Genomic DNA, 13,189 nt, shown 5'->3' with positions numbered 1-13,189 from the left:
GCGAAGCATTTCAGAGTATTTTAGTACATCAAAAGCATAAACAAACGTCAAGTTATTTTTGAGGAAGACTGATTAAGTGGAGATGCAGTCAGTAATACAGGGTAGGACTGAGAGAAGTTACTGAATCCAACATGTGAGGAATCTGGATTCACATCAGTAGAGACAGCAGAGGTTACTGAATATCTGAGAGGAAGCTGCATTATCAGTAGAAATATTGTCATTAACACAAGTTGCTTCACAGTTTTAATGAATATTCAGCTTCCTTACTGCATAGAGTTCTGCTTTTGATCAATATTGGGGAGTATGGCAGTGGAAGGCCTAACAGAGAAAAATACAATGAACAGAGAGAGTAAAGGGCCTGTTTGTGCTGTATTTTTTCTATGTTCTATGTTAGTAAAGCAGATTCTAACCATGTTCTCAGGTGTAAGCATTCCCACACCAGTCATCCTCTATGTTACCTTTGCGTATCTCATCAGCATGTTCTCACGTGGAACACGGACGTTCTCCAGCTTCAGGTAACCGTTATCCACCTCATCATACCCAAACTTTGGTCCAATATCACCCACCACTACACCTAGGGAATGGAGGGGAAGGGAGAAATCAGTGAAACAACACCGCCAACTATCCAGGCAGGCTCTTTCTCAATTCATTCACAGGGCATAGACTCTGAGTCAAGGCCAGCATTCATTGCCCATCTCCAATTGTCCTTGAGACAGGGGAGGCAGTGGTATAGTGCTATTGTCGCTGGACTACTGATTAAGCACTCAAGGTTATACATAACCAGTGCGCAAAAAGAATCGAGACAAAAAGGTCGCAGTATCTCCTGCTAACTAATGAGCATGCAGGGCCTGAGTGGACATTGTCTCATTGGCTATCCAACACTTCAAACAGCGTTGTGTCCCAGTGCAGGACCAATGAAATAGCAGGATGAAAATAGATCAATCTGGATCACCTACCACCATCCTGGTAGTCACATGACACATCAATGGAGTTGTTAACTAATCACAGCAACCAATCTTTATTAATTCATCCACAGGACATCCAGACACGACATGAAGAAAAGCCAAATGTCAAAAGCTTTGGGAAGGTCCCAAGCCTGCATCACTCCATGCAGGAGCGAGTCACACAGCAAGGTCTGATAAATGGTGTACTGCAATTCACTTCAGTATCCCTCAGCTTTATTGGATGACTGCAGCAAGCAGAGTAAAAAGTAAAATAAAAGGAGCCAGCCAGGGTTCCCACTCATGATAACTATCACCCGAATCCCGCTACAAATCCTGTTAGGTTCAGCAGTGAGAAAGCCCATGGCTTAATCATATGAGCAGGAGTAGGCCATTCAGTCACTCGAGTCTGTGTATCATTCAATAAGGTCACGGCTGATCTGCACTTCAAATCCCATTTACCCATACTTTGTTCATTTCCCTCGAAATACAGAAACTGACCTCCAGCAAGAATGAGCGGCCTTACAAAAATAAACTGTCAAGAGTTGCAATGCATTATGCCAGGCTCCTTACCAGGTAGAGGTTCGTGGGTGCCCATCTTGCGGATTGGCACAATGAAGGCATGCAGCCCCTTGCACTGGCCCTGGGTGTAGAGCTGAGCAAGGACGATAGCATGATTTGAAGTCTTCCCCACTATGAGAACAAAAGTCAAAAGTCAATGAAGAGGTACAGATACACACACTCAAGTCAGGACAGTGTTCTCATTCTGCTGTCTAGGGGCCCAGGGAAAGAGGTCTGGGGAAGATAGCATCCGGCCGGAAATGATTTGTACAAATAAAGAATCTTGCAGCACAGGAGGAGGCCACTGGTTTCTCGTTCCTCTGACAGCTCTTCAAAACAGCTTCCCCCACCCTCACCAGAGCCCTGCAATTTTCAGCTCGTCAAGTAAATATCCAATACCGGTTTGAAAATTATCATTGAATCTGCTTCCACGCATTTCTACAGCCTTAAAATTCTAATATTTAATTTGCTGCTCATAAAAATGAATTGAAATTTTAGTAATCGCATGAATTAACTTGCTTTATAGTCTGGATAAATGAAGTGAAAGAGAAATGGGAATGACTCATCAGACCTGTTGGTGTCCATTTCACACCATTGATACTTTCAGATAGTCCAATCAAAAATGGACCAATTCTAAACTAGCTTTCTCCATCCAGAATTCAAATGTCATAGAATCCCTACAGTGCAGAAGAGGCCATTCGGCCCACCGTGTCTGCACCGACTCTCTGGCAGAGTATCTTATCCAAGCCCTCTCCTCCCCCATCCCCATAACCCCGTGCATTTACATTGGCCAATCCATCTAACCTTCTTATGAAACAGGGGGTTTCCAGACGTACAAATGCTGCAGCATCTTGGGTATTTGCACCACTCCATTGGTTCCTGTATGATAACCCGGTGGTAAACATTATCAGGCTTACTTACATCCTCCAGGCCACCATTTGATTGAAGTCACAGTTGGGCTGTTCAGCACAAACTCTTGAGTTGATGGGTCGTAAGTTGCTGTTGTCTCCAAGCCTCGAATGAACGAGCCTAAAAGCACCAGAAAACCCCTTTGAGAGGCCTGGGGTGACATCGGAAAGACCACATATATTGCTAATACCCAACTGTCGAGGAGGCAGTGGACCTCCTCCCTAGATAATGATGTCTGGATGCAGTGGCATCCGATTCCACTTGAGAAGTAGGGTTACCTGTAGGCCAGGCCGGAATGGGGGTGGCAGGGCACTACCGAACCAGTTGGATTTTTTTTTTAAACTGATAAATAGCCTGGCAGCCCTGGTTCTGGTGCCAGCTCATGGATGGTCAGATTTGATGAACTGAGTTGCATGATTTACCCCAGTGAGGTCAGAACAAGGAGCTGCTGGTTCACGATACCCACTCGGTTCAAGGACATTAGTGAGTGGTTCAATACCGGGCAGCTGGTTCGTACCAACCTGCTGTTAGCTTCAGCACCCCCTCCAGGACCAGATAACAAGCCACCTTGCAGCTGAAAACTCAGCTCTCCGAGAGCAGCTTGTCAACTTCGAGGGGAAGAAATGTTGTAGGGGTGGTGTACTCAAGCTGGTGCTGGTAACGCACTAGAAGCAGAGCTCTTGTGAATTCAGCTACCTTTGTTTGCCTTTTACAAAGTGTGCTGGTGCTGTTTTGCTGTCTCTGTCGACCAAATAAGATGGCAATTTAAATCTTATAGGTTTTTGTACGGACTGACACTTGGTGTCCCAGTCTTCGGGGGGGGGGGGTTTTAGAGAAAGAGGGAGTAAAAAGAGTAAACACACATTAGGTTCTCTTCAACAATTGTACATACTGAGCAACACAAACATAACCTGGGTTCAGTAACCTGTATATCTGTATAAACAGCATGTGGCATCAAATTTGTTTGAAGGTTCTCAGAATAGGATTTAAAGGTCCAAAGTTCTTGGAGTTTAGTCCACTCAGTGGTAGAGGAATTAACAGTGGAAGCGAGTGTCTAATGAAGACTCCAATGGGGAAATGGGTGGAGGTTGAAGGGAAACACAACTGTACCAAAAGCCATTTTTAAAAAAGTCTCCCTTCCCCACATGGAAGAAGCTTAGACGTGGATCCTTAAGAACCCCTTGGGAATTCGATTTCCAACGCTTTAGGTTAAAGCAAAGAATTGGTTGAGAAAGATGGGATACCCAGAGAATGCAATGGAGAGCACTCAATTTTAAACCAGGTGGACATGCAGTAGAGAGTGTCCATCACCCACCTGTAAAGCTGGAAGAACTGTACACGGAACAGAAACATCCCCCCCATTCGAACCACATCTCTAATGGCTAGCTGTGGTCAGGACTAACACGGGAAGCACATGAAGTGCAGGACAAATTATCAACCCCATTAACAAGTGGGCATGGAATCATGAGTCCAGAAGCTCTAAAGGACTGTAAGGACTGAGAGGTTAGAGTCTAATTAAATTCTAACTAAGTTACTGTACTGTACCATGGCCCATCTCAGTCTGGGCATATGTGCCAATGATCTGCAGGTTCCAAGCTGGCATGAAGAAGCGATCTTGCTGCTCAGGAGTAGCCTGGTTGAGGATGGTGGGCAAGAACATGCCCAGGTGGAGATCCAGGGGCTCTGGCCGTCCACGGTGCACATAGCTGTGAAGACACAGGCAGGATTGCAGGGACAGGAATAAGGAGGATCAAACAGACACAGACACACATATGGGTTTCATTAGAGATTTGATTAACTCTTGCATGCTGAAGCAATCACTGACAAAGCGAAATTATTAGTGCAGGGAAGTGTTGAATCTGGATCAGAAATCAATCATAGTCACTAATGGCTGTTGGGCATCGTGTTTGCGCAGTCGCAACATACACATTGGGATGTTGTACCCCAGGTCAGTGTATTTGAGACGTGTAACTGCCTCCTGGGTTAACTCTTTCCCTAGCATTTGCCATGAAACCTGGACTTTAATGACATACCGCGACTGCAATATTTCTGGAATGGCACTTACGTCTGTTCTCGTGCGTCAGTTTTCAACAGCTGCGAGTCGGCCAGCCCTCTACTGATGATAAACCCGAGGAAACTACCACAGCCTGTCAACTATCTAAATTTCTTTTTTTTAAACTCAGTAGTGAACACTCAGTGAAACAGACACCAATTTGTGTCACAAAAACTCTGCATTTTGAATGCCTCAAACTTTAATAGTATCTATCGTACATGACTTTGTAACGGAAATGAAAACGATGAGATACATAGAGCAGATAAACCAACAACTGTCGTGAGAAAAGATGGAGGTAATAGTTGCTGTCGAGGCTATTTGACAGCATTAGTCAGTTTTTCTTTCTAGGTGCCAATCGACTTGCAGTATTTTCTGTTACCGCAGTTTCAGTGCCTATGTTTAATCCTGAATCAGGTGATGTACAACCCACATCACCTTCGAGTTAGCCAACCCGTCCAATCCCAGATTACTGTGGCCGTACTCATTTAAATGAGAGGCTGAGGGGTGAAAACAGAGTCTTTTCTAAATGTTCCCATACACACTTTGAGACATTTTTATCATTTTATAAATAAAATGATCAATAAAAGTTGAGGCAGGGGGAACACAGGAATTAGGAGCAAGAGTAGGTAATTCAGCCCCTCGAGCCCGCTCCATCATTCTATATGATCATGGCTGATCTCCATCTCATCCTCACTCCACTTCCCTGCCTTTCCCCCTTAGTCCTTTATCCCACTTTTGATCAAATATTTATCTATCTCTTCCTTGAATCCAGTGATTGATTCTGCACTCTGGGACAATGAGTTCCACAGATTCACAACCCTCTGTGAGAAATCAACTTCTCCTTATTTCTGTCTGGAACCTCCCTCCTCTTTCTCTACAACTATGACCTCTTGTCCTACACTCTTCTAGAAGGGGGAACATTTGGTCAACATTTACTTTATCAATCCCATTGAGTATTTTATATACCTCAATCGAATCATAGAATCATAGAAAACCTGCAGTGCAGAAAGAGGCCACCCGGCCCATCGAGTCTGCACTGACCACAATCCCTCCCAGGCCCTACCCCCATAACCCTACATATTTTACCCGCTAATCCCTCTAGCCTACGCATCTCAGGACACTAAGGGGCAATTTTAGCATGGCCAATCAACCTAACCCGCACATCTTTGGACCATGGGAGGAAACCGGAGCACCCGGAGAAAACCCACGCAGACACGAGAATGCGCAAACTCCACGAAGACAGTGACCCAAGCCGGGAATCGAACCCAGGTCCCTGGAGTTGAGAAGCAGCAGTGCTAACCACTGTGCTGCCCACAAATCTCCTCTCATTCTTCTGTACTCCAGCAAGTACACCCCAAGCTACTCAACCACTCCTCATACAACAGACCCTTCAAACCTGGAATCAATCTTGTGAATCTCTTCTGAACCACCTCCAGTACCACCACATCCTCCCTCAGAGACGGTGACCAAAACTGAACACAATACTCCAAGTGTGGTCTCACCAATGCCTTTATACAATTGTAACAACACTTCTCTACTTTTATACTCTAGATCCTTTGCCATAAATGCTAAGATTCCATTGCCTTCCTTATAACATTCTGCACCCGCATACCCACTTTCTGAGACTCATGCACAAGGACACCCAGATCCCTCTGCACAGACAGCTTTTGAACCTGTTTCCCATTTAAATAGTAATTTGCCCTTTTGTTTTTCCGGCCAAAATGGATAACCTCGCATTTATCCACATCACATATGGCATTTTTACTTCTGCATTCCACAGTCACTCTGAGACGCACTAGTTGTGCATTTGGATCTAATGTTCTCTGGGGTTAAACAGACAACAGTTTTCAAATGTCTAGTTTGCCATATTGGCTGACTGGATTAAAAACTAAAAGGCTTGGGGAGTGTGGGGTAAATGAGAAGAGGGAAGAATATGCTTCACACTTAGCTAAGCATCAGAACTGATTGCAATGGGATAAGATGGGACTTTGGCATCATTTTTCACATCGCAAACACCAGTGAATTAGGCAGTGCTCACCATCCATTATTACATAAATCAACAGCATAAATCTGTTAAGTCATCCACAGCATGCATTCTAAGCAAAGCATCAAAATGCTAAAGCATCGATTAGCCAGCCACCAGAATAAGTAGGCAGGCACCACTGAGCTTTTAGAGAATTAAGGAAGTAGTCAACTTTCACTCATGCAGAGAGTTGGGTCAAACCCATCCAAGTGAAAACCTAGGAATGGGCAGGTGAGAGAAGGAAGGATAAGACAGATTGGAGTGATGGTCATGGTTTAATCACACTGAACACCTCAAGAGTAACTCTTCTTGTGTGAGGATATGGGGAGCTAGGCTCGGTAAATTAAAATTGAATAGTACCACAGTATACCAGAATACAAACCCTGTGCAAAAGGGAATGAGGCAATCATTCCCAAAATATTTTTTAAAAATAGAAATAAAAGCCTGCATTGTGACAGAAATCCTCCAGCACCAGATTTGGGTTTTGATTTCAGTTTGGCTTTGGCAGAATGGTACAGGGTTTCGCTCTTCAATAAACCAGGTCAAGGTTAGTTTGTGTTTTGTTTTTTTGAGTTAAGAACAGCTCCAGTCCCAGGTAGACCATTCTCGTTTTTTTCACAGCTGAGTCAGATGAATTTTAAACCCATATTTTTCAAAATGACATCTTCTTCATCAGTCACCTTGTGCCACATGCTTGTCCTTAGCTAACCTCGTGTAGATGACCAGCCCTCATCTCTCTGCCAATGTCAGAGATGGGCCAGGATGCCCCCCCAACCAGTGCCTTTGAGTTTGCATTTTGCCGAGATGAAGGCATCCGGCCGGCCAGGTCGTGTTCACAATTTTGTAGTGCCACACAACTGGGAGCCCATTTGCTCAAGTATCGAATGATCCTTCTGGAAACACTAACCGTGGCCCAGCTCTGTCTGGGCGTAGGTGCCGATGATCTGCTGGGTGTAAGACTGCTGCAGCCACTTCTCTTTCTGCTCTGAAGTGCACTGAGTCTCCAGGGTGGGTATGAACATGGCAAAGTGAAGGCCCATAGCTTCTACTTTAGCTTCCAGACAAGTGCTGTAGGATATAATAAATAATTGACATGGGACAGCGACTCACAAAGTCATGCAATATTTATTGTGCAAAACACCCATGCCCTTCTATTCTGAATGAATATTGGCATCATGTAAAAGTTCACCAAAGTTTGAGTTTTCACACAAATAAAGCAATGAAGCCCACAGTAGTTGTGTTCTACACAGGATGAGGAGGTGACCATCATTAATTATTTGCTGGTTGAGGGAAAGAATGTTGGCCAAGATTTGAGCAGAAGAGTTTGTTCTCTCATTCAAAGGGAGTGCACCTCGGCAATGCTGCATTCCCCTAGTACAAACCTATGTACGTACGCACCAAAATACCCAACCATGTAGGTGTACACATGCGAGAAAGCAGAATCACAGGTGGTGAACAGCAGCAGGAAGCCACGCCCAGTTTCTCTTAAGTTATGAGCACCACATCAACTGCAGCAAACCTACTAACGCCACAGAAGAGACCAGCCATGTTAGGAAAGACAAGGAATCAGTTTCTTAGTCTGCATGACCCATGGGCAGTGCTTGTTTATAACAGATATTCTGATGTACTCACTGAATTACACTGGGTCTTTCTCCAAACTAAATCAGAGGATCAATATTAGTGACCCAAACATATCTCTGAGGATCTACTATTCAACATCTAAACTACAACTCCCCATGAACCGTAGGCTTAAAAATTACCCCAGACCGGGTCTGACAAATCAGTGCCAATAAGAGCTGATATGTTGCATGATAAAAATGCCACACACTTCAGTGATTGCACTAATAATCAAAAGGTTTTGGAACATACAAAAGACTCCTTGAACCATTAGTCTGTGCTGTCATCTCCAAGAGTGCTGATTAACAATGAATTCCCCACTCTCCCAAAAGTTACTCTGCAATCCCATGATAAGAGTTGGTCTTAATAGCCAGAGAAATCGTCACAAATCTGCAAAGCACGTGACATGCAAATTGGATCACCCAGCAAGTGAGAAACACAAGCCTAGATAGATAGCCAGTCGGGCAAGTTCTGTGGATTGATACGCTGATGCATGAGACCTACGAAGAGCTCATGGCCATCTGCCGAGACAACCTTGTCCTGCAGCACTTAAAGCAACCCATACCCTGTTGACAAGATTATAATGAAGGTGAACATGTGGCACAGTTCAACGTTAACCTCATTCAGAGGCAATAACACAAAAGATAAAAAGCAACAGAGGGAGTGTGAAAGGGTAGGATTAATCCCATTGCTGATACACTAAGGAAATCAGTGCACTACTGGAATGAGTTGGAGGATAGCAATGTGAGGGAGCTGGATTAACACAAGTAGAGACACAGTAACACAGGGAACCAGTTGGAGAGAGGTTACTAAGTGAAGCACACACAATGCCTTGATTAAGCACAGCAAATATGCAGAGAACAATGTTAAACTCGAGGATATTCACCTCTCATATGTTATTTCTCATTCATTCACAGGACGTGGGTGATGTTGGCCAGGCCAGTTTTTATTGCCTCTTGAGAAGGCGATTGTGAGCTGCCTTCTTGATAACTGAATGGTTTGCTAGGTCATTTCAGGGGGTAGTTAAGAGTCAATGACATTGCTATGGATCTGGAATCAGATGTAGGCCAGACCAGCAAACGATGGCAGATTTCCTTCCTGTTATTGTTATATGTATTGTACCTACTTTGATTTGGCGCCTATTACTTTTCTAAAATGCAGGGGTTTTAATCTGGAGCTCAGTTTAAAAATAGAAACAACTTAAATTAAGAGGGTTTGGATATCACAGTTATGAGGTGTAAAGTGGCATGATACAACTGCCGCTCAATTATTATACAGTATGAGCACTGCCATATAGACCCGAGAATAAAATAAAATCCTGAAAAGCCTTAACCAATTTATATAACATATTGTGTATTGATAAAAACATAATTTTGTAGGAGAAAAGGCTATTTATTCCAAGCTAAATGTTGGTGTTTTAGTGGTACTTTATGAAGTACTGTAATGCTTACGCGCAACCAAATGATCAAATTAGATATAATACATCATATAAAACTCAGAGCTGTATGGCATGTGATTTTAATGAGGAAAGCGATATCTTTTGATAGGATTATATACAAATGAATGGATGTCCAGCTGCAGCCAGTACAAAGTGTTATTTGATTCACACTAAGCTTTCTATGGAAGGGGGATACGTAGTTAAATGTATAATGCACTGGCTAAAGCCATACAGACATCGGGGAAAATGTGGACAAAGGTATTGCCCACCTTACTAATGAGATTAAGGGCTACCACAAACCAGACAACCGGATTAACCCCTTATGAACTAATGACAGGACGGGCGATGCAATTACCAGAAAGCATCATAACAGGTGGGACCGATGTAGGTCCACTAAAAGATAAAATCAGGAGATATGTTTGGAACTAAGCACCCAACTAAAAGGGATGCGCAAATTGGTAAAAGACAATCATAGAACATAGAACATAGAACATAGAACATTACAGCGCAGAACAGGCCCTTCGGCCCACGATGTTGCACCGACCAGTTAAAAAAAAAAAACTGTGACCCTCCAACCTAAACCAATTTCTTTTCGTCCATGAACCTATCTACGGATCTCTTAAACGCCCCCAAACTAGGCGCATTTACTACTGATGCTGGCAGGGCATTCCAATCCCTCACCACCCTCTGGGTAAAGAACCTACCCCTGACATCGGTTCTATAACTACCCCCCCTCAATTTAAAGCCATGCCCCCTCGTGCTGGATTTCTCCATCAGAGGAAAAAGGCTATCACTATCCACCCTATCTAAACCTCTAATCATCTTATATGTTTCAATAAGATCCCCTCTTAGCCGCCGCCTTTCCAGCGAAAACAATCCCAAATCCCTCAGCCTCTCCTCATAGGATCTCCCCTCCATACCAGGCAACATCCTGGTAAACCTCCTCTGCACCCTCTCCAAAGCCTCCACATCCTTCCTGTAATGTGGGGACCAGAACTGCACACAGTACTCCAAGTGCGGCCGCACCAGAGTTGTGTACAGTTGCAACATAACGCTACGACTCCTAAATTCAATCCCCCTACCAATAAATCAGGAAATAACAGACCAATCCCCCTACCAATCCCCAGACCAATCCCCCTACCAATAAATCAGGAAATAACAGACGTGGAGAGGGAGTTTGAAAGGCTCCCTGACGTCCCAACAACAGGACATCCTCGTGAAAACGTTACCTGACAAACCAGTGTTTGCACCAAAATGGAATGGGCCATATGAAGTTATAATTAGTGGAGATACCTGTGGCTATCTGGACATAAGGGGGAAAGGTATATGGAAACATTAAACTCAGTTGATATCAGTTGAATATGCTGGAACTAATTGGAAAAATATGTGATATACTCCAATTACAGGAATGTACAGACAACGACTGACCTCCAAGCAAGCTGAACGGGTTCGCGGAAAGTTACGCGCGGGCGGTATAGCCTTTGGAACATTGTATAACGGTCACGCGAGTTATTAATAAGTGATAAGATGCTTTTCATGCTGCTTCTCACGACCCTGGCCCTGTTAGCCATAGCGGGAAAGTATAGATGGAATTATGAGGATTTAGGGGTAAAGCACAGTGATCATCTCTATAACGATGACTCTGTCTATTGTATGAACACCTTTGTGTATACGTCTTATCTGTATGCATCACAATCGAATCTGAGCAAGTGCTGGGTCTGTGCACACATTTCCACGCACGGAGGAAAGGGAGGAATTCCTTTATTCCCTATCCCTTTATCAGCTCCGGAAATAATAGAATGGATTTTAAATCAGAATGGAACCCAGGAAGGGACAAGGAAACTGACATTTAAAACCCCATCGGGTACCACTATGCAGGGTATCAGCAACAGTGATGTTGTTTTAAGGCTAGGGGGCGGAGGGTGCACTTTATCGACCTTTAAGAAGAATTACCAACCCAGCTACGACAGATCAGATTCCCCACCCTACTTCGTTATGAAAAATCAACAAAGGGGATCTATCCGCCTGATAAGAAATGGAACCATACCTGTTGGCCGTAGCTACTATATACAGCAGATTAATGACACTAATGACGCTTGGGCCATGGTACAGGTCACAATCCAGTGCCCCACAGCCACTGTTCAATGTGAGGAGTGTAACGGGTAAAACAGATGAACTTAGGGCCTTAATGCTTATGCGGAATTTGGATGTGGTTGCGGTGACGGAAACTTGGTTAAAAGGACAGGACTGGCAGCTGAATATTCTGGGGTATAAGTGTTTTAGGCGAGACAGAGGAGGGGCTAAAAAAGGTGGGGGAGTAGCGATATTAGTTAAGGAGCATATTACCGCGGTGCAGAGGGTAGACAACTTAGAGGGGTCATGTACTGAGTCGCTGTGGGTGGAACTCAGAAACAGGAAGGGTGCAGTCACTATGCTGGGGGTGTACTACAGACCACCCAACAGCCCACGGGAAGTGGAGGAAAGGATATGTCAGGAGAGTCTGGATAGGTGCAGAAAAAATAGGGTTGTTGTAGTGGGGGACTTTAATTTCCCTGGCACAGACTGGAAAGTGTTAAGAGCTGGGGGTCCGGATGGGGAGGAATTTGTAAAATGCGTACTGGAAGGTTCTTTGGAACAGTATGTAGATAGCCCGACTAGAGAGGGGGCTATACTGGACCTAGTTCTGGGAAATGAGCCCGGTCAGGTCGTCAAAGTTTCGGTAGGGGAACATGTGGCAAATAGTGACCACAACTCTTAACTTTAGGATAGTAATGGACAAGGATGAGTGCTGTCCTACGGGCAGGGTGCTAAATTGGGGGAAGGCTAACTATAGCCGGATTAGGCAGGAATTGGTGGATGTTGATTGGGAGAGGATGTTCGAGGGTAAGTCCGCGTCTGGCATGTGGGAGTCTTTTAAGGAACTATTGATAAGGCTGCAGGATAGGCATGTGCCTGTAAAAAGGAAAGATAGGAAAGGTAGGATTCAAGAGCCGTGGACAACCAGGGAAATTGAGGATCTGATTAAAATGAAAAGGGAGGCGTACGTTAAGTCCAGGCAACAGAAAACAGATGGAGCTCTGGAGGAATACAGAGAGAGTAGGAAAGAACTCAAACGGGGAGTTAGAAGGGCAAAAAGAGGTCACCAGATGTTCTTGGCAGGCAGGATTAAGGAGAATCCTAAGGCATTCTATTCATACGTTAGGAACAAAAGAGTTGTCAGGGAGAAAATCGGACCTCTCAGGGACAAAGGAGGGGAATTATGCTTAGAACCCAAGGGAATAGGGGAGATCCTAAATGAATACTTTGTATCGGTATTCACGAAGGAGAGGGGCGTGTTAACCGGGAGTGTCTCAGAGGGAGGTGTTGAGCCGTTAGAGAAAATCTCCATTACAAGAGAGGAAGTGTTAGGTTTTTTAGGGAACATTAAAACTGACAAAGCCCCAGGGCCTGATGGCATCTATCCTCGACTGCTCAGGGAGACGAGAGATGAAATTGCTGGGCCTCTGACGGAAATCTTTGTCGCTTCTTTGGACACGGGTGAGGTCCCTGAGGATTGGAGGATAGCGAATGTGGTCCCGTTGTTTAAGAAGGGTAGCAGGGATAACCCAGGAAATTATAGGCCGGTGAGCTTGACGTCCGTGGTAGGG

At 44.4% G+C, this 13,189-nt stretch overlaps 1 protein-coding gene across 2 annotated transcripts in view; it reads right to left on the bottom strand.

The window, feature by feature from the left end:
* acox1 (acyl-CoA oxidase 1, palmitoyl) overlaps nucleotides 1-13,189 on the bottom strand; it is a 54,171-nt gene that overhangs the window by 18,267 nt on the left and 22,715 nt on the right. The window contains exons 3-6 of one of the 2 annotated variants that reach the window (XM_078225300.1): nucleotides 7,395-7,555; nucleotides 2,424-2,531; nucleotides 1,515-1,634; nucleotides 459-574 (exon numbers count right to left, since the gene is read on the bottom strand). In XM_078225300.1, the coding sequence (XP_078081426.1) occupies nucleotides 459-574; nucleotides 1,515-1,634; nucleotides 2,424-2,531; nucleotides 7,395-7,555 (505 nt within the window). Of the gene's footprint in view, nucleotides 1-458; nucleotides 575-1,514; nucleotides 1,635-2,423; nucleotides 2,532-3,956; nucleotides 4,118-7,394; nucleotides 7,556-13,189 lie in introns of both variants that reach the window. The other variant, XM_078225299.1, reaches the window with a different exon arrangement.

This window comes from Mustelus asterias, chromosome 12, assembly GCF_964213995.1.
Source record: "Mustelus asterias chromosome 12, sMusAst1.hap1.1, whole genome shotgun sequence".
Lineage (NCBI taxonomy): Eukaryota > Metazoa > Chordata > Chondrichthyes > Carcharhiniformes > Triakidae > Mustelus > Mustelus asterias.
Note: the sequence above shows the minus strand (reverse complement) of the source record. Positions and strands in the feature narration are given on the sequence as shown.